A 27,192-nucleotide genomic window follows, 5' to 3' on the forward strand; every position below is an offset into this window, starting at 1 on the left:
AGCATATGAGTAGTATGGTCACTGATTTTGCTGGACACTAGTGTCCAGAAATACAGTGCTGCCAGCTAGAGAGGATGGGACCCAGACAGAGCCTGCACTCGGGCCTCCTCCTCTCTAGAAACGCCTCTGGTTGTTGTTAACATTTTCAAAGAGACACTTTGCTGTGGAGCTAAAACATCTAGGGGCTGAGGTGGGAGCAACCAAAAAGAAAGCAAGTAACTTTGTATCTGGAACCAGTGGCGCACCCAGGGGGGGTTTCCGAGTACCCAGAAACCCCCCTCCACAAAAAAAAAAAAAAAAATTTTTTTTTTTTTTTTTTAGCTGCATGAGTATTATTAATGACTGTCTAGCGTCCTCTGCAGCCTGCTGTCTTCCTGGTGGCACTTGCAAGTGCAATAAAAGTTTACTTTATTTTAATTATAGTACATATATATCCATGTGCCTACATATATACTCATGTATATACATACATACATACATATAAACACACACACACATATGATATATATATATATATACATGTGTATATATATGTGTACTGTATGTGTGTGTGTGTGTATATATATATATATATATATATATGTATGCATGTTTAATATGCTATGTATATGTGTATATGGGTTCACTACGATCTCCCGGCGGCCGGCCTCCCGGCGACCAGCATACCGGCGCCGGGAGGCCGGCCGCCGGCTTACCAACAGTGTGGCGAGCGCAAATGAGCCCCTTGCGGGCTCGCTGCGCTCGCCACGCTACGCGCACCACACTATTCTATTCTCCCTCCAGGGGGGTCGTGGACCCCCACGAGGGAGAATAAGTGTCGGTATGCCGGCGGTCAGGCTCCCGGCGCCGGTATGCTGGTCGCCGGGAGCCCGACCGTTGGCATACTGAAGACCACCCGTGTATATGTATGTGTGTGTGTATATATATATATATATATATATATATATATGTGTGTGTAGATATATGTATATATATATATGTGTAGATATATATATATATATACACACACACACACACACACACATACACACACACAGACACACTAGTTTTACGGACCCAGCATATACTGGGTCACCTCAGTCCCCACCCCCGTGATTGGCTCCGCCCAGTTCTGGAAACCCCCCCATGCAAATCCTGCGTTTGCCACTGTCTGGAACAAACTATGCTGCAATGCAAGCGGTACAAATACTTTTTTTTCTGCATCTAGGGTAAATACTGGCTGATTTTGCATGTAGCCCACAAATACTGGGCAGCTGTATTTTTACACTGAAATTTTGATTTGAGTTTGGGCATGTGAGCGCTCCAAACAAATCGAACTCTCTCTGTACATTTTACATTTGCCCCGCCTCCAGAGCATCATGGTTTTACCAAAGTGCAAAGTTCCTTGCTCTTTTTTGCTTTGCTTCCAACCCAGAATCAGCTCACTAGGCTGTCATGCCCAGTACTGTCTATGAGAGCCCTGGCCACGTCACCTATCACACTTACTGGAAATCATGAATACATTTTTTAATTTTTGCTTCTTTTTTTTTAAAGTCATATAGATTTTATTGTAAAGAGTTGTACAAATACATCATGAACAATGCAAAAAAATACACGTACTATATCAATATAGAAAAAAGATAGGAAGTAATAGTGGGCCTAATTCTGAGTTGATCGCAGCAGCAATTTTGTAAGCAGTTGGGCAAGGGTGGTCTTCAGTATGCCGAATGTCGGGATCCCGGCGCACAGTATACCGGTGCCGGAATCCCGACACCCGGCATACCGACATATATTCTCCCTCGTGGGGGTCCACGACCCCCTGGAGGGAGAATAAAATAGCGTGGCGTGCGTAGCGCACCACCGTACCCGCAGCGTGTACAATAGTAACCATGAAACATAAGCGCAGTCGTAATGGATGTATAAAAATAAACAACAGTAAACAGTTGTAGGACTGATCAAGAGTCAACAACGGTTACACAAATTCGAAAAAACGTCTAAAACATCCAATAAAGAAACAAATGTAAGTGTAAAAGAACCAAGTATAAATCTGAGTGTTATCAGTGGTGAAAGAAAAGACAGTATGGTGAAGAGAGGAGAAAGGGGAAAAAGATTGGGATGTGAGGGTGAAGAGTGGAGGGTGGAAAGCACCCCCTAACGGATCGGGGAATAGGAGAGAAGCACGCAAAAAAAAAAAAAAAAAGAGGAGTTAAAAATGCAGGTGCTTACAGATCCAGGACTGTAATTAATCAAGACCTGGGAGAGGAGCATTAGGAAATCTAAACCAGGGGAGCCAAATGGAGTGGAATTGTTTAACTGTGTTATTTTGTAGACTCGTGATGTATTCCATTTTGTTAACGAACCATATTCTATTTATGAGTTCCTGATGACTGGGTGCATCAGAGAGTTTCCAGTGACGGGCAATTTGATATCTAGCGGCACAGGACACGTGAAGAACCAGTTTGTTGGAATTCTTAGAGGCATGGTGTATAGGAGCACAAAGCAGTAGGTTAACAGGGGAGAGACGCTCAGAGAAGTCAACCAAGTGGGCTAGAAGGCGACGAACCATGTTCCAATAGTGTATAATCATGGGGCAAGTCCACCACACATGATAAAAAGAACCTATTTGTCCGCAATTTCTCCAACACAAGTCAGAGGTGTTAGGGTAGATGCGGTGTAGCCGCTCCGGTACCAGATACCATCGCGTGTAAACTTTGTACGAGTTCTCACGTATGGCAACACTAATAGAGCATTTAGATACCGCTGAACAAATCGTATCCCAGACCTCCTCTTCTAAGTGTCGCCCAATATCCGTTTCCCAGGCTTGTTCGTGAGGCTCCAGAGGGGGAGATTCCAATGCCAGAACAGATTTGTAGAGGACAGAGATCGTGCCTCTGTCAGTAGGGTTATGTAAGCATAATCTTTCCATGGGGGAAGGAACAGGTAGTGGGTACGAAAGGCGTAGCGAGTGAATAAAATGACGGATTTGCAAGTACTGAAAGTGTAGGGAATTAAGATACCATGTTTGTCCAGCAATTCAGCAAATGATCAGATAGTATGAGTGCTTGTGATGTGACAAACTCTAGAAATGTCCGCTGAGATCCAGGGGAGAGTCATAGCGGGGGAAAGCCCAAGGGTGAAAGCGGGATTATTCCAAAGGGGAGTAAGGAGAGATGGGTTCGAAGACAGCTTTAGTTTTGTGTTGAGAGATTTCCAACAGCGAAGTGTCAATTCGACTGTAGGGGAAGGAGAGTGGAATTGTGGATAAAGTTTACGTGGTAACCAAGGCAGAAAGGAAATTGAGTGGATACCTATTAAATCACTCTCCAGATCAACCCATCTCTTAGTGTGCCGCGGGGCATGCCAGGCTAGTAGTTGACTTAACCGAGTAGCATGAAAAAAGCGTTGAAGGATGGGAAGCCCGAGACCCCCATTATGTGTGTTTAGCTAAAACATCACACCTAATTCGTGGCTTTTTGTGGTTCCAAATAAATTTACAAAATGCAGTTTGTGGAGAGTGTGTGAGGGAATTTGAATGGGGAGGGTTTGGAACAAGTACAAAAGCTTGGGAAGCACGTTTATTTTTATGGCGTTGATATGACCAATCCATGAAAGAAAATAGGATTCCCAGCACTGAAGATCTTGGAGAATTGATTTAAAAAGAGGGGGATAATTAGTGCGGTAAAGAGAATCATAAGATTTGGTCAGATGAACTCCCAAATATATAAGCGAGTGTTTACGCCAAGAGAAGTAAAAATTCAACTGCAACTGGGTTTTAGTGGACCCAGGGATGTGAATTAATTTTGTACCCCGAAAGATTAACATAAGTGGAAAGTTCGCGGAATAGGTTAGGGAGAGAAATGAGCGGTTTAGTTAGGGTAAGGAGTATATCGTCGGCAAACAGAGACAAGGTGTATTGGGTGCGGTTAACAGAGATACCAGTAATGTCCAGGTTGGCCCGTATGCGGCTTGCGAGAGATTCAATTATGAGCGCAAAAATGAGGAGGATAGCGGACACCCCTGTCTAGTCCCAATAGCAATTGGAAAAGATTTGGATAAAAGGCCATTAGTGAGTACCCTAGCAGAGGGATTGTGGTACAGAGATTGTATGGCTTGAAGAAACTTCCCTCGTAAACCAAAGTTTTGGAGAGTCTGGCGCATAAATGGTCAAGAGACCCTATCAAAGGCTTTCTCCGCATCCAGTGCAAGCACCAGGGAAGGAGTTCTATGGACATTGATATAATGAATAATATCAATAGTGCGTCTAGTGTTGTCTAGTGCCTGTCTGGATGGGACAAAACCCACTTGATCCAGGTGGATCAGGGAGGGGAGTATAGGATTGAGCCCATTGGCCAAAATTTTTTCAAAAAGTTTTAGGTCCGAGTTCAAAAGCGATATGGGTCGATAGTTAGATGGAAGTTGCGGGTCTTTGCTGGGTTTCGGGATGACAGTAATCGTGGCCGTAGTAGTTTGGGAATGAAAAGGGGTGCCCTCAAGAATAAGATTAAATACAGTGGATAGATGAGGAGTTAAAGAGGATTGGAAGGTCTTATAGTACGACATAGGGAAGCCATCCGGACCTGGCGCCTTTGAGGGCTTTTGTGTTTGAAGAGCTAGATGTATTTCTTCCTCAGTTATGGGTCTATCTAGACCAAGAGATGTCTGTGAATCTATATGAGAGAGATTACAGGAAGAGAGGTAAGCGGAGGCTAACGGATCAAGAGAAGCCTTCGGGGCTGAGGAGCCTTAGAGATTGTAGAGCCTATCATAATATTCTTTAAACAAAGCGTTAATAGCGACCGGGTTATATTGCAAAGAACTAGAGATGAGCGGGTTCGGTTTCTCTGAATCCGAACCCGCCCGAACTTCATGTTTTTTTACACGGGTCCGAGCGACTCGGATCTTCCCGCCTTGCTCGGTTAACCCGAGCGCGCCCGAACGTCATCATCACGCTGTCGGATTCTCGCGAGGCTCGGATTCTATCGCGAGACTCGGATTCTATATAAGGAGCCGCACGTCGCGGACATTTTCACACGTGCATTGAGATTGATAGGGAGAGGACGTGGCTGGCGTCCTCTCCGTTTAGAAATTAAAATAGATAGGAGCTGGCGCTGGCTGCTTTTCCAATAATTAAATCAATTAAACAGCTATGGATGATGAAAAAAATATTTAAATTTATTATTAAACACTAGTTAATAAATAAAAACATGAATAAAATCAAAAAACATATTCATATGAAGTTAGGGCATATATGGAGCTGAAAAGATTTGGAATGTGCTGCTAAATAAATGTCCACTGAGGATCCCGGACTGGAACGCTGAACCAAAAGTTCCCTGGGGAAATAAGTTGAATTACAGCTGGTTTTACCCGTATAATCGGAGACTTCCAAATGCTTTATAGAAAACAGCAGGCACGCTGTATCACTTGTGTCCAAGCTGGGTCTCTCCGAATGGTGCTGTGATGTAGAAGTCCCACAGGGAATGGTTCCAAGGCAATGTTCCAAAGTGTAGTTAGTGAATGTCCATATCTGGATCCTGTTGTGATGTGGAGTACTTATATTTAGGCAGCTTCTTCACACTTAACGCGTTTCCCTAGGCACGGTCACCTAGCTTCATCAGAAGTAAAGCTCCCTCTATTTAAACCCTGTTTAATCACCTGATGCCCAACAGGTGTGTAGCAATGAAATGTCAATCATCCATAGTTTTTATAAAAATAATACTTTTACAACATGATTAATCCTATTAAATAAATAGAGCGATGTGTAGGAGGCAAACCAACAAGAAAAATACATATATAATATGACATATGAATATAAATAAGGCAAAAATAGAGTAGAAGAGATGTCAGAGGTCAGTGCGGTCACATGACCAAAATCCCAACTCAGAGACTTTACTAATTTCCATGCAACTCTCATAGATCACTTTGAACCACTATATATATGTATATATAGTGGTTCAAAGTGATCTATGAGAGTTGCATGGAAATTAGTAAAGTCTCTGAGTTGGGATTTTGGTCATGTGACCGCACTGACCTCTGACATCTCTTCTACTCTATTTTTGCCTTATTTATATTCATATGTCATATTATATATGTATTTTTCTTGTTGGTTTGCCTCCTACACATCGCTCTATTTATTTAATAGGATTAATCATGTTGTAAAAGTATTATTTTTATAAAAACTATGGATGATTGACATTTCATTGCTACACACCTGTTGGGCATCAGGTGATTAAACAGGGTTTAAATAGACCCCTGAATTAGAGGGAGCTTTACTTCTGATGAAGCTAGGTGACCGTGCCTAGGGAAACGCGTTAAGTGTGAAGAAGCTGCCTAAATATAAGTACTCCACATCACAACAGGATCCAGATATGGACATTCACTAACTACACTTTGGAACATTGCCTTGGAACCATTCCCTGTGGGACTTCTACATCACAGCACCATTCGGAGAGACCCAGCTTGGATACAAGTGATACAGCGTGCCTGCTGTTTTCTATAAAGCATTTGGAAGTCTCCGATTATACGGGTAAAACCAGCTGTAATTCAACTTATTTCCCCAGGGAACTTTTGGTTCAGCGTTCCAGTCCGGGATCCTCAGTGGACATTTATTTAGCAGCACATTCCAAATCTTTTCAGCTCCATATATGCCCTAACTTCATATGAATATGTTTTTTGATTTTATTCATGTTTTTATTTATTAACTAGTGTTTAATAATAAATTTAAATATTTTTTTCATCATCCATAGCTGTTTAATTGATTTAATTACTGGAAAAGCAGCCAGCGCCAGCTCCAGTCTATCTTGTTGTTTAAACTCTTTCTTTGGGACTGACAATCCCTTGCTGGCTGCTGTGACAGCGCGCCTGGAAGTGTTTTCTTCTTTCTAAAATAGATAGGAGAGTGAGAGTGAGACACTTCATTTACTTACTGGAGCTTAGGAGGAGTTATACTAGTGACTGATGACCAGTGACCTGACCACCAGTACAGTTTTATAATTTATTATTATTTAATAATCCGTTCTGTTCTTGTTCTCTGCCTGAAAAAAACGATACACAGTGACTCAGTCACACTCACATACCATATCTGTGCTCAGCCCAGTGTGCTGCATCATCTATGTATAATATCTGACTGTGCTCACACAGCTTAATTGTGGGGGAGACTGGGGAGCAGTTATAGGTTATAGCAGGAGCCAGGAGTACATATTAAACAGTGCACACTTTTGCTGCCAGAGTGCCACTGCCAGTGTGACTGACCACTGACCACTGTGACCAGTGACCTGACCACACTGACCACCAGTATAGTATATTGTGATAGTCTGCCTGAAAAAGTACACTCGTCGTGTGACTTGTGTGGTGTTTTTTTATTCTATAAAAATTAAAAAACTCATTCTGCTGACAGACAGTGTCCAGCAGGTCCGTCATTATATAATATATACCTGTCCGGCTGCAGTAGTGATATATATATATTTTTTATATCATTATTTATCATCCAGTCTATACTAGCAGCAGACACAGTACGGTAGTTCACGGCTGTAGCTACCTCTGTGTCGGCACTCGGCAGTCCATCCATAATTGTATACCACCTACCCGTGGGTTTTTTTTTCTTTCTTCTTTATACATACTACATCTCATTATCATCCAGTCTATATTAGCAGCAGACACAGTACAGTACGGTAGTCCACGGCTGTAGCTACCTCTGTGTCGGCACTCGGCAGTCCATCCATAATTGTATACCACCTACCCGTGTTTTTTTTTTTCTTTCTTCTTTATACATACTACATCTCATTATCATCCAGTCTATATTAGCAGCAGACACAGTACAGTACGGTAGTCCACGGCTGTAGCTATCTCTGTGTCGGCACTCGGCAGTCCATCCATAATTGTATACCACCTAACCGTGGTTTTTTTTTTCTTTCTTCTTTATACATACTACATCTCATTATCAACCAGTCTATATTAGCAGCAGACACAGTACAGTACGGTAGTTCACGGCTGTAGCTACCTCTGTGTTGGCACTCGGCAGTCCATCCATAATTGTATACCACCTAACCGTGGTTTTTTTTTTCTTTCTTCTTTATACATACTACATCTCATTATCATCCAGTCTATATTAGCAGCAGACACAGTACAGTACGGTAGTCCACGGCTGTAGCTATCTCTGTGTCGGCACTCGGCAGTCCATCCATAATTGTATACCACCTACCCGTGGTTTTTTTTTTCTTTCTTCTTTATACATACTACATCTCATTATCAACCAGTCTATATTAGCAGCAGACACAGTACAGTACGGTAGTCCACGGCTGTAGCTACCTCTGTGTCGGCACTCGGCAGTCCATCCATAATTGTATACCACCTACCCGTGGTTTTTTTTTTCTTTCTTCTTTATACATACTACATCTCATTATCAACCAGTCTATATTAGCAGCAGACACAGTACAGTACGGTAGTCCACGGCTGTAGCTACCTCTGTGTCGGCATTTGGCAGTCCATCCATAATTGTATACCACCTACCCGTGGTTTTTTTTTTCTTTCTTCTTTATACATACTACATCTCATTATCATCCAGTCTATATTAGCAGCAGACACAGTACAGTACGGTAGTCCACGGCTGTAGCTATCTCTGTGTCGGCACTCGGCAGTCCATCCATAATTGTATACCACCTACCCGTGGTTTTTTTTTCTTTCTTCTTTATACATACTACATCTCATTATCATCCAGTCTATATTAGCAGCAGACACAGTACAGTACGGTAGTCCACGGCTGTAGCTATCTCTGTGTCGGCACTCGGCAGTCCATCCATAATTGTATACCACCTACCCGTGTTTTTTTTTTCTTTCTTCTTTATACATACTACATCTCATTATCAACCAGTCTATATTAGCAGCAGACACAGTACAGTACGGTAGTCCACGGCTGTAGCTACCTCTGTGTCGGCACTCGGCAGTCCATCCATAATTGTATACCACCTACCCGTGGTTTTTTTTTTCTTTCTTCTTTATACATACTACATCTCATTATCATCCAGTCTATATTAGCAGCAGACACAGTACAGTACGGTAGTCCACGGCTGTAGCTACCTCTGTGTCGGCACTCGGCAGTCCATCCATAATTGTATACCACCTACCCGTGGTTTTTTTTTTCTTTCTTCTTTATACATACTACATCTCATTATCAACCAGTCTATATTAGCAGCAGACACAGTACGGTAGTTCACGGCTGTAGCTACCTCTGTGTCGGCACTCGGCAGTCCATCCATAATTGTATACTAGTATCCATCCATCTCCATTGTTTACCTGAGGTGCCTTTTAGTTGTGCCTATTAAAATATGGAGAACAAAAATGTTGAGGTTCCAAAATTAGGGAAAGATCAAGATCCACTTCCACCTCGTGCTGAAGCTGCTGCCACTAGTCATGGCCGAGACGATGAAATGCCAGCAACGTCGTCTGCCAAGGCCGATGCCCAATGTCATAGTACAGAGCATGTCAAATCCAAAACACCAAATATCAGTAAAAAAAGGACTCCAAAACCTAAAATAAAATTGTCGGAGGAGAAGCGTAAACTTGCCAATATGCCATTTACCACACGGAGTGGCAAGGAACGGCTGAGGCCCTGGCCTATGTTCATGGCTAGTGGTTCAGCTTCACATGAGGATGGAAGCACTCAGCCTCTCGCTAGAAAACTGAAAAGACTCAAGCTGGCAAAAGCACCGCAAAGAACTGTGCGTTCTTTGAAATCCCAAATCCACAAGGAGAGTCCAATTGTGTCGGTTGCGATGCCTGACCTTCCCAACACTGGACGTGAAGAGCATGCGCCTTCCACCATTTGCACGCCCCCTGCAAGTGCTGGAAGGAGCACCCGCAGTCCAGTTCCTGATAGTCAGATTGAAGATGTCAGTGTTGAAGTACACCCGGATGAGGAGGATATGGGTGTTGCTGGCGCTGGGGAGGAAATTGACCAGGAGGATTCTGATGGTGAGGTGGTTTGTTTAAGTCAGGCACCCGGGGAGACACCTGTTGTCCGTGGGAGGAATATGGCCACTGACATGCCTGGTGAAAATACCAAAAAAATCAGCTCTTCGGTGTGGAAGTATTTCAACAGAAATGCGGACAACAGGTGTCAAGCCGTGTGTTGCCTTTGTCAAGCTGTAATAAGTAGGGGTAAGGACGTTAACCACCTCGGAACATCCTCCCTTATACGTCACCTGCAGCGCATTCATAATAAGTCAGTGACAAGTTCAAAAACTTTGGGCGACAGCGGAAGCAGTCCACTGACCAGTAAATCCCTTCCTCTTGTAACCAAGCTCACGCAAACCACCCCACCAACTCCCTCAGTGTCAATTTCCTCCTTCCCCAGGAATGCCAATAGTCCTGCAGGCCATGTCACTGGCAATTCTGACGAGTCCTCTCCTGTCTGGGATTCCTCCGATGCATCCTTGCGTGTAACGCCTACTGCTGCTGGCGCTGCTGTTGTTGCTGCTGGGAGTCGATGGTCATCCCAGAGGGGAAGTCGTAAGCCCACTTGTACTACTTCCAGTAAGCAATTGACTGTTCAACAGTAATTTGCGAGGAAGATGAAATATCACAGCAGTCATCCTGCTGCAAAGCGGATAACTGAGGCCTTGACAACTATGTTGGTGTTAGACGTGCGTCCGGTATCCGCCGTTAGTTCACAGGGAACTAGACAATTTATTGAGGCAGTGTGCCCCCGTTACCAAATACCATCTAGGTTCCACTTCTCTAGGCAGGCGATACCGAGAATGTACACGGACGTCAGAAAAAGACTCACCAGTGTCCTAAAAAATGCAGTTGTACCCAATGTCCACTTAACCACGGACATGTGGACAAGTGGAGCAGGGCAGGGTCAGGACTATATGACTGTGACAGCCCACTGGGTAGATGTATGGACTCCCGCCGCAAGAACAGCAGCGGCGGCACCAGTAGCAGCATCTCGCAAACGCCAACTCTTTCCTAGGCAGGCTACGCTTTGTATCACCGGTTTCCAGAATACGCACACAGCTGAAAACCTCTTACGGCAACTGAGGAAGATCATCGCGGAATGGCTTACCCCAATTGGACTCTCCTGTGGATTTGTGGCATCGGACAACGCCAGCAATATTGTGTGTGCATTAAATATGGGCAAATTCCAGCACGTCCCATGTTTTGCACATACCTTGAATTTGGTGGTGCAGAATTTTTTTAAAAACGACAGGGGCGTGCAAGAGATGCTGTCGGTGGCCAGAATAATTGCGGGACACTTTTGGCGTACAGGCACCACGTACAGAAGACTGGAGCACCACCAAAAACTACTGAACCTGCCCTGCCATCATCTGAAGCAAGAAGTGGTAACGAGGTGGAATTCAACCCTCTATATGCTTCAGAGGTTGGAGGAGCAGCAAAAGGCCATTCAAGCCTATACAATTGAGCACGATATAGGAGGTGGAATGCACCTGTCTCAAGCGCAGTGGAGAATGATTTCAACGTTGTGCAAGGTTCTGATGCCCTTTGAACTTGCCACACGTGAAGTCAGTTCAGACACTGCCAGCCTGAGTCAGGTCATTCCCCTCATCAGGCTTTTGCAGAAGAAGCTGGAGACATTGAAGGAGGAGCTAACACGGAGCGATTCCGCTAGGCATGTGGGACTTGTGGATGGAGCCCTTAATTCGCTTAACAAGGATTCACGGGTGGTCAATCTGTTGAAATCAGAGCACTACATTTTGGCCACCGTGCTCGATCCTAGATTTAAAGCCTACCTTGGATCTCTCTTTCCGGCAGACACAAGTCTGCTGGGGTTGAAAGACCTGCTGGTGAGAAAATTGTCAAGTCAAGCGGAACGCGACCTGTCAACATCTCCTCCTTCACATTCTCCCGCAACTGGGGGTGCGAGGAAAAGGCTCAGAATTCCGAGCCCACCCGCTGGCGGTGATGCAGGGCAGTCTGGAGCGACTGCTGATGCTGACATCTGTTCCGGACTGAAGGACCTGACAACGATTACGGACATGTCGTCTACTGTCACTGCATATGATTCTCTCAACATTGAAAGAATGGTGGAGGATTATATGAGTGACCGCATCCAAGTAGGCACGTCACACAGTCCGTACTTATACTGGCAGGAAAAAGAGGCAATTTGGAGGCCCTTGCACAAACTGGCTTTATTCTACCTAAGTTGCCCTCCCACAAGTGTGTACTCCGAAAGAGTGTTTAGTGCCGCCGCTCACCTTGTCAGCAATCGGCGTACGAGGTTACATCCAGAAAATGTGGAGAAGATGATGTTCATTAAAATGAATTATAATCAATTCCTCCGCGGAGACATTGACCAGCAGCAATTGCCTCCACAAAGTACACAGGGAGCTGAGATGGTGGATTCCAGTGGGGACGAATTGATAATCTGTGAGGAGGGGGATGTACACGGTGATATATCGGAGGATGATGATGAGGTGGACATCTTGCCTCTGTAGAGCCAGTTTGTGCAAGGAGAGATTAATTGCTTCTTTTTTGGTGGGGGTCCAAACCAACCCGTCATATCAGTCACAGTCGTGTGGCAGACCCTGTCACTGAAATGATGGGTTGGTTAAAGTGTGCATGTCCTGTTTATACAACATAAGGGTGGGTGGGAGGGCCCAAGGACAATTCCATCTTGCACCTCTTTTTTCTTTAATTTTTCTTTGCGTCATGTGCTGTTTGGGGAGGGTTTTTTGGAAGGGCCATCCTGCGTGACACTGCAGTGCCACTCCTAGATGGGCCCGGTGTTTGTGTCGGCCACTAGGGTCGCTTATCTTACTCACACAGCTACCTCATTGCGCCTCTTTTTTTCTTTGCGTCATGTGCTGTTTGGGGAGGGTTTTTTGGAAGGGCCATCCTGCGTGACACTGCAGTGCCACTCCTAGATGGGCCCGGTGTTTGTGTCGGCCACTAGGGTCGCTTATCTTACTCACACAGCTACCTCATTGCGCCTCTTTTTTTCTTTGCGTCATGTGCTGTTTGGGGAGGGTTTTTTGGAAGGGACATCCTGCGTGACACTGCAGTGACACTCCTAGATGGGCCCGGTGTTTGTGTCGGCCACTAGGGTCGCTTATCTTACTCACACAGCTACCTCATTGCGCCTCTTTTTTTCTTTGCGTCATGTGCTGTTTGGGGAGGGTTTTTTGGAAGGGCCATCCTGCGTGACACTGCAGTGCCACTCCTAGATGGGCCCGGTGTTTGTGTCGGCCACTAGGGTCGCTTATCTTACTCACACAGCTACCTCATTGCGCCTCTTTTTTTCTTTGCGTCATGTGCTGTTTGGGGAGGGTTTTTTGGAAGGGCCATCCTGCGTGACACTGCAGTGCCACTCCTAGATGGGCCCGGTGTTTGTGTCGGCCACTAGGGTCGCTTATCTTACTCACACAGCTACCTCATTGCGCCTCTTTTTTTCTTTGCGTCATGTGCTGTTTGGGGAGGGTTTTTTGGAAGGGACATCCTGCGTGACACTGCAGTGACACTCCTAGATGGGCCCGGTGTTTGTGTCGGCCACTAGGGTCGCTTATCTTACTCACACAGCTACCTCATTGCGCCTCTTTTTTTCTTTGCGTCATGTGCTGTTTGGGGAGGGTTTTTTGGAAGGGCCATCCTGCGTGACACTGCAGTGCCACTCCTAGATGGGCCCGGTGTTTGTGTCGGCCACTAGGGTCGCTTATCTTACTCACACAGCTACCTCATTGCGCCTCTTTTTTTCTTTGCGTCATGTGCTGTTTGGGGAGGGTTTTTTGGAAGGGACATCCTGCGTGACACTGCAGTGCCACTCCTAGATGGGCCCGGTGTTTGTGTCGGCCACTAGGGTCGCTTATCTTACTCACACAGCTACCTCATTGCGCCTCTTTTTTTCTTTGCGTCATGTGCTGTTTGGGGAGGGTTTTTTGGAAGGGACATCCTGCGTGACACTGCAGTGCCACTCCTAGATGGGCCAGGTGTTTGTGTCGGCCACTAGGGTCGCTTAGCTTAGTCATCCAGCGACCTCGGTGCAAATTTTAGGACTAAAAATAATATTGTGAGGTGTGAGGTATTCAGAATAGACTGAAAATGAGTGGAAATGATGGTTTTTGAGGTTAATAATACTTTGGGATCAAAATGACCCCCAAATTCTATGATTTAAGCTGTTTTTTAGGTTTTTTGGAAAAAAACACCCGAATCCAAAACACACCCGAATCCGACAAAAAAAATTCGGTTAGGTTTTGCCAAAACGCGGTCGAACCCAAAACACGGCCGCGGAACCGAACCCAAAACCAAAACACAAAACCCGAAAAATTTCCGGCGCTCATCTCTACAAAGAACCTGACATGTCCTTAATAGCTGAATTGGCCCTCAACGCTGTCCGAGCTTTCAATTTATTGGCTAGTAAGGTGTCTGCCTTGTTGCTTTTTTCATAAAATCTCTGTTAAAGCCAACGGCGAGCCTTCTTGGTCTTCTCAGAGAGAAGGGTGTTAAGAGCAGCCCTTGCGGTTGCAAGTTGAGTATAAAGAGTATGTGAGGGGTGTTGTTTATGACAAGTTTCCAGGGCGTGGACCTCTTCCATATGAGAAGCCAGTTTGAGCTTATGTTCCCATATTCCTATGGGAGGCAAAACTGATGATGTGGCCCCTGATAACTGCTTTATGTGCTTCCCACACTAACAGAGTACATGAGGAATTGGAAACATTCAACGAGAAATAGTCAGTAATAGCAGATGTAATCTTTTCTTGGAACTGTGGAATTTTCAGCAGAGTTTCATTTAAACGCCAGGAAGGGCGGGATGTATGCGTGTCTAAGAAGTCAAAAGTGGCAGTTAGAATGGAATGGTCCGACCATGTGTTAGTAATAATAGAAGAACCCGAGATATACTTCGAGGCCAAGGTACAGCAGAGAAAAATGTCTATACGGGAGTAAGATTGATGCGGTGGTGAATAGAAAGTGTAGTCTCTGGATGAGGGGTTTAAGGCTCGCCAAACGTCAGAGAGACCAGATTCTTTAAGATGTCTGTTTAAGGAGCATGTCGAGGCGACGTGCTGCATGTTGGAAGGGGAGGAGGACCTGTCCAAATGGTTATCTAGTACAGCATTGAAATCTCCCCCTAGCATCAAATAGCCCTTCAGAATTTTGTTCAGAGTAGAGAAAAAAGAGTTGAAAAAGGAGGGTTGGCCGGAGTTAGGGACGTAAACATTGGCTATTGTACAATCTAAATGTCCCAGTTTGCCGGTTAGAATGATATACCAACCGTTAGAATCATTGTGGGCAGAATGGAGAGTAAATGGAACTTTACTATTAAACATGATCGCCACCCCGTTGTGTTTAGATGGGCTAGATGAATAGTGAATGGTGGGGTATCTCCTAGAGATTAGCGTGGGATGGGAGTGAGCATTAAAATGAGTCTCCTGGAAGAATGCAATCCCTGCCTTAAGAGTACACAGAGAGCTAAACAAAGAGGAACGCTTCTGCGGGGTATTATTTAACCCCTTGACATTCATAGAAACCAAGACTAGGGCATTGTGGAGGGAGATGAGAGAGAGAGAAATAAAAATAATAATATATATATATATATATGTACCGATCCGTCAGGGGCAACAGAGAGAAAAAGAAGAAGAGGGGGTGGGGGGGAATCTGCGTGGAAATTCCTCACGACCTGCGGAGGAGTATATACACAAAGTTTAGGCCCTGGCGGCCCTAAGTGAGGAAGTACCAGAGATTTTCCATACTTCCTCAGGGGAGGAGGGTATTGTGGGGTTGAGCCTGGTATTAACAGTGTAAAAGTAGAAAATGTGAGGAGAAAAGTAACAGAGAAGGGGGTCTAGACCCTCCAGTGGTTCCGTAAACAGAACGGTATGAATAGAGGCCGAAAAACGGAGGCCGTAAAAATCAGAAAATTTTAGCTGGAGGACAGGAATATACTAGGAACAAACAATAGAAAAAGAAAAAAAAGAGAAACGTTTAACTCTAAGATAAAAAGACATAATCATTAACATACAAGGCACATCAATAGGAATAAGGGTGAGGAGGCACTAAGAATTGCATCGGGATGCCCCGTAGCCGGCCGGACGAACAATCCCCAGAGAGTACTATCAAGAAATCCAGTATATCAGGATGTGAGAGCTGGGAGGTCCCCAACTTGTCCGAGGCACCCACAAGGGGATGTACCGATAGGGGGGAAAATAACACATGTTAAAGTTTAAAGAGGCAATAGTATGGGTAAGTAACAAACTCTAGACAAAGACCACATTATCAAAAGGGTGAGCCTAGTGGGGAGAAAATAAATCCAGGCCGTTATACTCGTGAAGTACAGTGCTAATCACGGTGCGGAATACACTATAACCATCTGTCTAATGCCATAGGAGAGTAAGAGGGAGGAAAAAAAGAGAATAAAAGAAAAAAAAAAACAATTGCTACAAAAATGGAGGGAAAGAATTGTCTACATAGCTAGAGCACGTGAAAAATGACGTGAAACAATATACAATGCATATTAGGGGGCAAACAGACGTTGAACACAATCTACCTAAACTCGTGAATCAGAACAGCGTGGCATATGCTTGCAGTGTCTGGAACAAAGTCCTGAGAGGGACGTTCTTTTTAATTTACAAATCAAATTCAGAGTTAGTCCATTGAAGAGGCAGAAGTTGGCGTAGGCGCGGGGCCTGAATCTTCCAACTGCATCAGGAGGTCCCTGCCTTCTCTCGGGTCTCTGATAATCATTTTACCATGAAGATCGACCAGGAGTTTAAAAGGAAACCCCCAGCGATAGCGAATACCACGCGTGTGAAGAGCACCAGTCAAGTCTCTAAGCTCCCTCCTTTTGATGATCGTAAGGGGGGCCAGGTCTTGGTAGAATTGCAGCTTGGCAGATTCAAAGAGAACGTGGGGGTTTGCACCTAATTGGGTTGAGAACCAGTTCCTTATCTTTAAAGCTGAGAAAACGCAAAATGACATCCCAAGGAGGCTCACCATCACGTGGTTTAGGTCGTAGAGCCCTATGCGCTCTTTCCAAAGGCAATTCCCGGGTTCCAAGGTCCGGTAAAAGCAAAAGGGAACAATTTATATAGATAGGCCTCCAGGTGCTGTGGAGATACGGACTCCGGAATATTTCTTATCCGGAGGCTATTTCTCCTTTCCCGATTCTCCAGGTCCTCATTTTTAGTACGTAAATCGGACAAGTCCTGAAAAATATGGGCCCTCATTCCGAGTTGATTGCTCGCTAGCTACTTTTAGCAGCAGTGCAAATGCTAGGCTGCCACCCTCTGGGAGTGTATCTTAGCTTAGCAGAAGTGCGATCGAAAGGTTAATGGTTCTGCAACTAAAAAATTTCATGCAGTTTCAGAGTGGCTTAAGACTTCTCATAGCTTGCGATGACTGCAGTCTGTTTAGTTCCTGGTTTGACGTCATAAACACGCTCTGTGTTTGGCCAGTTACTCCCCCGTTTCTCCAGCCATTCCTGCATTTTTGCCTGGCACGCCTACGTTTTTTTAGCACTCTCCCTGAAAACGCTGAGTTGCCGCCCAGAAACACCCACTTCCATTCAATCAAACAACAAACACTCAAGCGACAGAAAAGCGTCGCTCGAGCTTGTGTAAAACGACAAAGTCTTGTGTGAAAGTACTTAGCGTATGCGCGCTGCGTACCATGCGCATGCGCAGAATTGCCATTTTTCCAACTGATCGTTGCGCTGCAAAAAATGGCAGTGAGCGATCAACTCGGAATGAGGGCCATGGTCAATGTCTCTGGTGGTCTTGTTCTATACTTTTTGGAGAGAGTCCTGGCGGGATTCTAGCTTCGTGGTCCTGGAAGACAGTGAGGATAAGTCCGATCTAATAGAGGTGACCGCTTTGTCCAACTTGGTCTCCATAGAATCCTTGAAATCCATTATAAGGGACCGCAGGGCCATAATGTTGTCCTTGGTAGCAGGGACAAGTGAAGAAAGCGAGTCATCCTTATCCGGCTGTGAAAAGCGAGACGAGGGAGGATCTTGTGATGAATTTTTGGAAAAATGTTGGGAAATGTCACCTCGTGCCTGAGTTTTAGTAGCAGTGTTGGATTTACTTATGGTGAGACTCCGTGTGAGGGTCAAGTACACAAAAAAATAAGACAGATGCAAAGGCGGGTGAATTCAAAAGAAGGAAAAATTTAAAAATAAAAATAAAATTATTTATATAAACAATCAGAAGGCCCAAAAAGATATAACACTGGAGGGCAGGGCACAGGTCTTGTCAGTGAGACATGGGTGGCACAGTCAACCGCGTATGGAATGTCGAGCAAAGGTCAGGGAGTGGCCACGTTCCCCGAGGTTAGTAGTTAATCACACCACAGTGGCTAGGAGTACACGCTGCCGGATCAACTAGAGTTACGAGTGTGGCTGTGGAGGTGGATGTTACAGCATTATTTTTGCATCCAGGTTGTCGGAAATCAGCCGTGGTGTGTGTGCCGCCAGAGCTGGGAAAACAGGTAAGGCAGCAGAACCACCGGGCGGCAGCAGGAGGGCTTCCCAGTGGGACCGCCAATGGAAGATGGCGGATCCTCACACTATTCAGGACCTTGCAGCGCCGGTCCTGGTGACCTCCGGCAATAAACTGAAGTCCAGGGCACCACCTACTACAGCTAAACTGAGGGAAGTAGCAGCAGATGCCAACAGGAGCTACAGTGGGCAAGCACCTGAGACAATGGTGTGGGAACAAGGCAGCACTTTCTCATCTTATCCCACTGTCAGCAAACCTGGCTGGCTGGTCTCCCAAAGCAGTGTTCAGCAGCTTGTACAGTATTCAGCAGCATCTGCCCACAACCAAGATGGCCGCTGCCATCAAGGAAAGGAGCTCAGCTGCCAGTGTTCCTCCAGAGCTGGCGCCCTGGAGCAGCAAGGAGAAGAGGCCACCCCACTTTGCAGAGCATGCAGCGGCGATTATCCAGTGTGGTCCCGGCGCTGCACGCCGCTCCGTCCACCCGTGATTGCGGTCACGGAGCTCCGCCGTCCACCGCTTCTGGGAATCAGAGAAGCCGGGTCCCGGACATCACAGCTGCCCGCTCCAGGTAGCCCGCAACCCACAGGGACAGATCCCTCTGTAACCCGTCTCCGCGACCACGCCCAGCACAGGCAGCAAGGATCCCCGCAGGGAGACAGGGCACAGTGCGGCTGCTGGGACTTAGATGAAGGAGCAAAACCTGGGTTGTGAGGGATCGGGGAAACAGGAACCCTTACAGCGTGTGTCCTGCCGGCTTCCTATCCAGGCCACGCCCCTCATTTTTGCATTTTGTATACTTTCATCCAATACATGCTAATTTATCATTCCGTGATTGTAAGAATAAATTGTAAGCATTGAAATAAACTTGAAAAATTTTAAAGACTTCCAATTAACAGTGTTTGTTACTTTAGCATCAGAAATCATTAGAAAAATGTTATATGCAGACTGTACGTTCTTTAGTTTCTCTGAAAGCTGTGCATGTGTCAGACAAAACAGGAAACTCCCTTTTAAAAAAAGTTTGTACTTTATGTGTTTTCTTTTAAATTATTATGTTAACTCTAAGCACTGAATTTGTAATCAACACGTTCCTTTATAATGTACTGTAAATAAAGTCAATGCTTGTTGTCAGAATTGTCAGTATTTATTCACTGTATTAATAGTATGTGAGCCCTGAAAAGGTCAGAAGACGGTTGTTGTGAATATTAACATATAATATTAATGTGCTATTTCCATGTTTAACCTGTAAACATGTAAATCATATAAAAAGCAATTAGAAAATGTAAAAATATATATTCATCCCTCCCTCACTGCTAACTCAGGGCACTGACTTTTTCGCAGATTCAAATATATTTTACAGGACGTAGGGTCGGGCCGGAGGGGTGTGGTATAGAGAAGCTATAGGCATTAGGTCTACAGTCATTACGTTGACCCCATATGGTCGTCAGGCACAAGGTCAACATGGACAAAATGTCAACATATGAAAGGTCGACACTGGTAAAGGTCGACAGGTACAAAAGGTCAACAGGGTCAAAAGGTTGACATGACAATGGTCAACACAAAAATGGTTGACACTTTTTATTTGCATTTTTGGGGTTAGTGTGGGTAGTTTGTTTCATCTGGGACCACCATTTGTAGAAATGCGTCCCCTTGTGGGCTTGATTCACTTGCCATGGTTCAGGCACGGTGTCTTGATTCACTTGCCACAAGGTTACTAAAGGTTATAATTTGTGACATGGATAGTCAAGGAAGGAAAAAGTCCAAAAACAGGGGGAAAAAACATGTTTAGGCCATTGTCATGTCGACCATATGAACATGTCGACCTTTTGAGCCATTTGACCTTTTCCATTGTCTTCCTTTCATATGTCAACCTTTTGTCCATGTTGACCTTGTGTCTGTCGAAAAAAGGGAGCCAACCTTATGACTGTCGACCTAATGTATGTCAATGTATAGTCCGGATCTCGGGCCAGTGGGAGGTTTCCAGATGCCCTAGGCAAAGCTACACAACATTGCACATGCCTTGACATGCCTCCCCCCCACCCACCCCCCACCCCAGTAGAGTAGTCATATTCATTGAGGTCCATTTGGTTTTAAAAGTGAATATCTCCAGATTGTGGCCATGGTGTAGAACCAAAGCCACTAAGCTTCCACCTTCAATCTTTTTTTTTTCAGGTACCAAATTAAAATTCCATATGGGGAAATCAGCCAGTGAATTACTCACACATGGCCAGTTGACATGCTTAATTGTAGATGAATTTTACACATCTGGTACAGATTTTTAGTGAGCATGTACTGTACAGTAGTGCACAACTGGCTGTTTGTACAACTCTTAGCACCAGTCACATACAGCAGTCTGACATGTATGACTACATGCATCCTTCTAACCTAGAGCCTGTCAATCATCAGTAACTATCCTGTGCACCTCACCATGATACTGTACTTTATAATACGCATCAACAAATTGTCTGAATCCTGTACACCATACACAGCTGGACCACTGGTAGTTCCCATCTCCTACACCTACCCCCCCACACACACACACACACACACACACACACACACAAGGGTGGCTCTTAGTTAACAACACTATGGTGCTTTTTCTGAGCTGAGAGCAAAGTGGGGAGTGTCCAGCAATTCTGAGGCACTGGCCACCTCAAAGCAGGAATTTCTTTACTAATTATGGATTATTAGGAGGTATGAATATGTTCTTATAATATAAAAGTACATTTACTCTGGGATACACTAGTCCATGCTAAAATTCGCACAGCTTTTTTTTCTGAATGTCTTTATAAAGAAAAAAATTATTATTCTAACCACATTCAACCTGCAAATTGTCTAGAATTTGTTGATTGTTGGTTTGCTCTTATGTCCATTTTCATACTAGCTTGTTATAACAAACAAATGATGTTATCTATAAACTTCTGCATATACAGTATATGTACACAGGGTGAGGTATGATGTCACACCTCAGTGCTCGTTATTAAAACTTTTGTATTATAAGGACTAATGCAGCCACAACTGTAAAATACTGCAGATATTACAAGTTATGTTGAATCTCTGATCTCTTGAGTGAAACCTAAAATCCATATATATATATATATATATATATATTAATAACATAAGTGATTTTGGTGTCCAATGGGCAAAGTTCTTGTGCTTTGTCAAAATAAGTGCTCACAAGCCATCTTTAGCCAATTGCCTCTTTTTTTTCCTTTTTTTTTGCAATACACTTTAATGATATCTTTAAGAAATATCTTTATGAGATGTGTTTATTAAATGCTTGTTTTCTAAAAATATATTCTTTGGATACACTTTCATTAAAGGCTATGAAATTCTTCAGCTCCCATGTTGATACATTATATAAGATACATTGTATTTATCTGAAGAGTATAATATCCAGTGGAACACAAAGTCATCACTGTTGAAATGTTCTGATATATTATATTGAATTGCATTGTATTTTCGTTTACCTTTTTATCAAATGCACTCTAATGTTTTACTCTATTTGCTGTATTGCAGGTGCATGTTTTCAACGTCCATGAAAAGATCATAAACCTGTGGCACTATGTACTTACACGGCTTACCTAATGAAACCGCACCAGACAATTTTACATTAAAAATGCTAGAGGATAAGCGTATCTGGACTGCTCTACCTATAGTTTATTCATTGGTTTTTTTAATCAGCGTTCCAGGAAATTGTATTTCACTGTGGATTCTAATACGCCACTCTAAACCGATTACATCTTCAGTCATCTTGATGATAAACCTGAGCATCACAGACCTTGCCCTTGCTGTGTTCCTGCCCTTCCAAATAATCTATAACTTCAAAAAGAACCACTGGATATTTGGGGAAGCACTTTGCAGTGTGGTGACCATCATGTTTTATGCCAACATGTATTGTACAATATTAACAATCATGCTGATCAGTGTGGAACGTTATATAGGTATTGTACACCCCATGAAGGCAATTATGTGGAGGAGGAAAAGATATGCAGCTGGAGCAATCATTATAATATGGGTGTTGTTGCTTATTGCATTCATTCCTATGGAGTCAACAGACCTGACTTATAAAGTGAAGCATTTAAACACCACAACATGCTTTGATGTTCTCAAGTGGAACATGCTACCAAGTATATTATGGTGGGCAATCTTCATCATTGGACTCTTTGTTTTTTTATTTTTAATTCCATCCTTTGTAATTGTGGTTTGCTATATTCGAATAATTCGCACATTAATTCGGACATCCAATAAACACGGTGCAGGGACGGAAAGGAGATCCATCAAACTTGCTATTTTTGTCCTTATAGTGTTTATCACCTGTTTTGCTCCAAACAACTTTATCTTACTATTCCATACAATTGTTCGTCTCTTCTATAGCAAAAGTTACTATCATGCTTACAAACTGACACTTACATTGAGCTGTTTAAGCAGCTGCCTGGACCCCTTCCTCTATTACTTTGCTTGCAAAGACTTTCGTAAGAAAGCATCAGAATTGTGGAATCGGAGATCGCGAAGAGAATGCTTTGAAATGAGACGGGAAAGCTTGTTCTCAGCTATGACATTTTCCAGTGGACATGGGGATGATTTACAAAATGGAAACAACCACCAAAACACCAGTGACCATCCAAAAAATGACATGTAGGCACTATTTGGTCCTTTTTCTGTGTTGTATTTTAACAGGACAGAGTATTGGAAATTACGTTGTCTATTCATTCAGACATGGGAGAGCAGTCACTCAGCATTTGCAGCAAAGGAGTGAAGAAACAGAGCAGACAGTTATTTTTTGATGATGCATTTAAAATACTGACTTTATATAAAAATGTACGTACATGAAAATATGCAAAATATAAATAGTATTTTTTCTATATTATTAAAATGCTTGCAAAACAACTTTTCACATACAAGACAAACAAGTATAAGATCACTGTACTGTGGAAATATATATATATATATATATATATACACACACACACACACACACACACACAAATTACAGATACGTTTCAATGCTTTCAATGTTTATACAACAACTTCATCAGGGTACGCTTAAAAACATTGGTTTACTATAGTTACAGCCTGTTCTTTCTGCATTTCTGTGCTGCTGTATTCTTATGTGTGTATATATATATATTTTAAATCAGACAAATGTCACAAGAGGGAATTACTCAGGAATTTTAAATTGACACAGACACCCACAGGTGATGATGGTTGCCCTCATAATATAGTGTTAAATATACAATCCTGACTGGAAAGAAGCAAAAGTAAGATTACCTGGTATACTTGTCGTTCAGCGATTGACGTATAGGACTACTGAGATGAAATCAAAGGAACAATACATTAGCTATGTGTAAATTATCATAACATCAAATGGCGATATTTAAAACCATATCCCAATAATATGTACTCACATAAATTACAAATATTCAGTCTTGTCTTGTCTCCTATAATTTCACCATGCCAGATCACACTGGATCTGGGGTAAGTACCCAAGCACTATTCTAGGTAGTATACTTCAACCAAACAAAGGCAACAAAGCATGTGGGAGGCCACCCAATGCGTTTATTTTTCTGCAAGCTTCATCAGGGTATCATCACAATGAGGAACAGGTGCATTTAAGGTTATATTTGAAGCAGTGCAATAGACAGTCTGATTGGTGGGGGAGTGAGTTCCACAGTAGGGGACAACTCAGTAGAAATCTGGGATGAGAGGGAGGAAGGAATATTTAGTCAATGGGCCTGATTCATACTTGTACGCTATTGCTGCTACAGATGTGATTTTCACTAACATCTTTTGTGCCCCTACGTCTTTCTCCTGTCTGATAGATGTGTTTAACGTTTCCTTTTTAGATTTCATGTTCCTTCAACTTTCCATACTGTCTCCCCTGTGTATCTTCACCTCTTTCTTATGTCTTTCTTGTGTCTCGTTGCCATGCCAATATGTTTCCTTTGTCTACTGACTTTCACCATACAGTATGTCACTATCTTCATCCAAGTTAATCCTTGAGGAAATGTGATTATATTGTAGGTATCACTAGCAATGCTTAAGATGATCATTCAGATAAATGCAGTGCTCTTCACCAAGTAGTATAGTCGCAAAAATTAAGATGAAACCTATCAAAAAAATCTATTCACATACAGCAACAAAGATAAGTGTAATTTCATCCAGGATATGACCCAGTCACATGCTGCACCACTAGAGCTTTCTGCCCCACACCTAACTGATGCACGACTCACCAGTCATCCCCTCGCAAAAGCCATAATACCCCCCCTTTCAAAACAGAAAAAAAGATGAAAGGCTGAACTTCTGCTAGCTATAAACATATATATTTGTATGTACTGTATATAAATCTCTGGCCTGCAATAGATTTTAATACATAAGTGATGGTAATTTACTGTATATTTGGTACTTGGATGATGGTGATACGGGTAGAAAATCTTATAATTAGTTTTTATTACGACTGAGATCTGATGCCACTGCTTATAATAAGTGAGTTCTGATGTCATCATTTCAGCATTATTTAGGAAATTTTGCATGTAATGAGGAATAATACTTATAACAAGTGAGTGCTGATGTCACCATTTCACTGTGATTTAGGAAAACTTGCATAGTATGAGGAATAAAGCAAAACCTACTACAGTGAATAACACATTTTAGAGCTCACCTCCATTTTTTTAACCTGTATAAAGACTAAGGGGCCCATTTATCATTAATCACATTTGCAATATGTTCTGTGCACAATATTAGTGCCAAAGATAGCATTGCAGCTATCGATCACATGGGGTGAATGTATCACTCGGCACAGACAGGGACTGGGGCTCCAAACGGAGCCCATCCCAGCGATGTGCCGAGTGTAGTGATGGGGTGCTGTACATGTTAACACACTGACCGCCATGCACAGGAGCCATTTCCAGTGGAGGATCCTGGGGACCCTGCTGGTACTTCATCCACGATCTGTTGCCCATAGGCTTCAATGGGCTACTGCAATCAGGAATGCTATACATTCCGTATATTGGTAAATCTGGCAGCATTGCATCCCTGTAGGAGCTTAGGTTGGTTGGGCACCGCACTGGACTTCTGATTGCGGTGGATTGTGTATATCACCTCGCAAAGACCAACTATATGTGACAATCAAAAGATCCCTGCTAGGGAGATCTATTGTACATGTATGTGTTGGTGGTGCTCCCAGAGTCAGTAGTACAGTATGTAACTTGAAAAGAAAAAAGAAAGACTCTGGGGCAAATGTATTAAGCCTGGAGAAGTGATAAAGCAGTGATAAGTATAAGGTGATAATGCACCAGCCAATTGGCTCCAATATGTAAATTAACAGTTAGGAGCTCATTGGCTGGTACGTTATCACCTTCCACTTATCACTGCTTTATCACTTCTCCAGGCATAATACATCTGCCCCTCTGTGTTGGGGCACACTTATGTAAATATAACAAATATTAAAACAATTTTGATTGAGGTCAATCATAAAAAGAATCAGCACAGGCTTTTGTATAAAAACCAATAATCACCTTGAATAGAGTTGACTGATATTGATATTAGGGTTAAGGTACCCTCGAAAAAAACTAGTAGTATTTCTTAGTTTTTAGTGCCATTTTACATTCGCCTCAGGTGAAAATATTAAAAACAGGGATATATATGATATATCTGTCAGGGACGTGCGGTGAGGTACATTTATCAGGAGGCACTGCTTAGTACCAGAGCCAGATTTACACACAATGTGTGAGCCAAATGGTGCATGTGGGCATTATACACAGGTGCAGCAGTATATACTCATGGGAATTTGGTGAGTTTTGATCACAGATGTGAGGAAAAGTTATGCAGGTGAGGCACTGCCTCACCTGTCATAGATGTTTTGCTCCAGAGATTTGACTATAAAAATGTAATACAAAGAAGATATCAAGAGTATAATATCAGATAATAGAAAATACATTTTCTCAGTAATAATGATATGTACTCCTTGATATTAATTCCTTTGGTACTTTTTGCTAGCAGAGTTTCTTTTACTGGTATCAGGAGATATATGAAATTTTCTATAAATAGGATAGGGGTAAAGCCAATGTTTTCTCCACCACTTCTGCTTTTTGTAGATAAATGCGCATTGAAGCTACTGCACCTGATATTCCAAGGTAGTCACCCGACCTTGTACTGATCAGGCCTGTCACTGCTTTGCTTGCAAGATCAGACGGATTTGGGTGTAACCAGTGAAGTATGGCAGTAGTGATATAATTCAAACAAATGAGAGAGTGTGTGGTTTTGGCATATATACCAACTACTTAGTTCAACTAATTGAGGAACCAACTAGGTACAATGCAATCTTAGACCTGGTATTAATAAACAATGGGGATTTGGTATCAGGTATTATAGTAGGGGAACACATAGGAAACAGCGACCACAATATGGTCACATTCAATATCAGTTTTCATAAACAGCCCTATACTGGCTCAACTAGGACTCTAAACTTTAGCAAAGCGAATTTTGAAAAGATGAGGGTATTTTTCAGGGATATTGAATGGGAAGGTTTGTTTTTAGGAAAAAATACTACGGAGAAATGGGAGGTACTAAAATTCCTGCTAGCTAAAAATACACTCAAATTTATTCCTACGAGCAGCAAAAAAAGGTATAAAAATCATAAACCGATGTGGCTTAACAAAAAGATAAAGAAACTTATGGGCAAGAAAAGGAGAGCATTTAAAAAATAGTCATTTCAGCACTATAAGGAATGTAACAAAATATGCAAAAAGGAAATAAGAGCTTCTAAAGTAGA

General features: G+C 43.1%; 1 protein-coding gene and 1 pseudogene across 2 annotated transcripts in view; one reads left to right on the top strand and one right to left on the bottom strand.

Moving 5' to 3' along the window:
* P2RY8 (P2Y receptor family member 8) overlaps positions 1–23,473 on the top strand; it is a 134,022-nt gene extending 110,549 nt beyond the window's left edge. For both annotated transcript variants that reach the window (XM_063955688.1, XM_063955689.1), the window contains exon 3: positions 21,939–23,473. In XM_063955688.1, coding sequence (XP_063811758.1) covers positions 21,985–23,061 — 1,077 coding nt within the window. In that variant the 5' untranslated portion in view covers positions 21,939–21,984 and the 3' untranslated portion in view covers positions 23,062–23,473. The remainder of the gene's footprint in view (positions 1–21,938) is intronic.
* Positions 23,474–26,529: 3,056 nt separating this feature from the next.
* LOC135052568 (5S ribosomal RNA) lies at positions 26,530–26,648 on the bottom strand (annotated as a pseudogene).
* Between the last annotated feature and the right edge of the window lie 544 nt (positions 26,649–27,192).

Source organism: Pseudophryne corroboree, chromosome 2 (genome assembly GCF_028390025.1).
Source record: "Pseudophryne corroboree isolate aPseCor3 chromosome 2, aPseCor3.hap2, whole genome shotgun sequence".
In the NCBI taxonomy this organism is placed as follows: Eukaryota; Metazoa; Chordata; class Amphibia; order Anura; family Myobatrachidae; genus Pseudophryne; species Pseudophryne corroboree.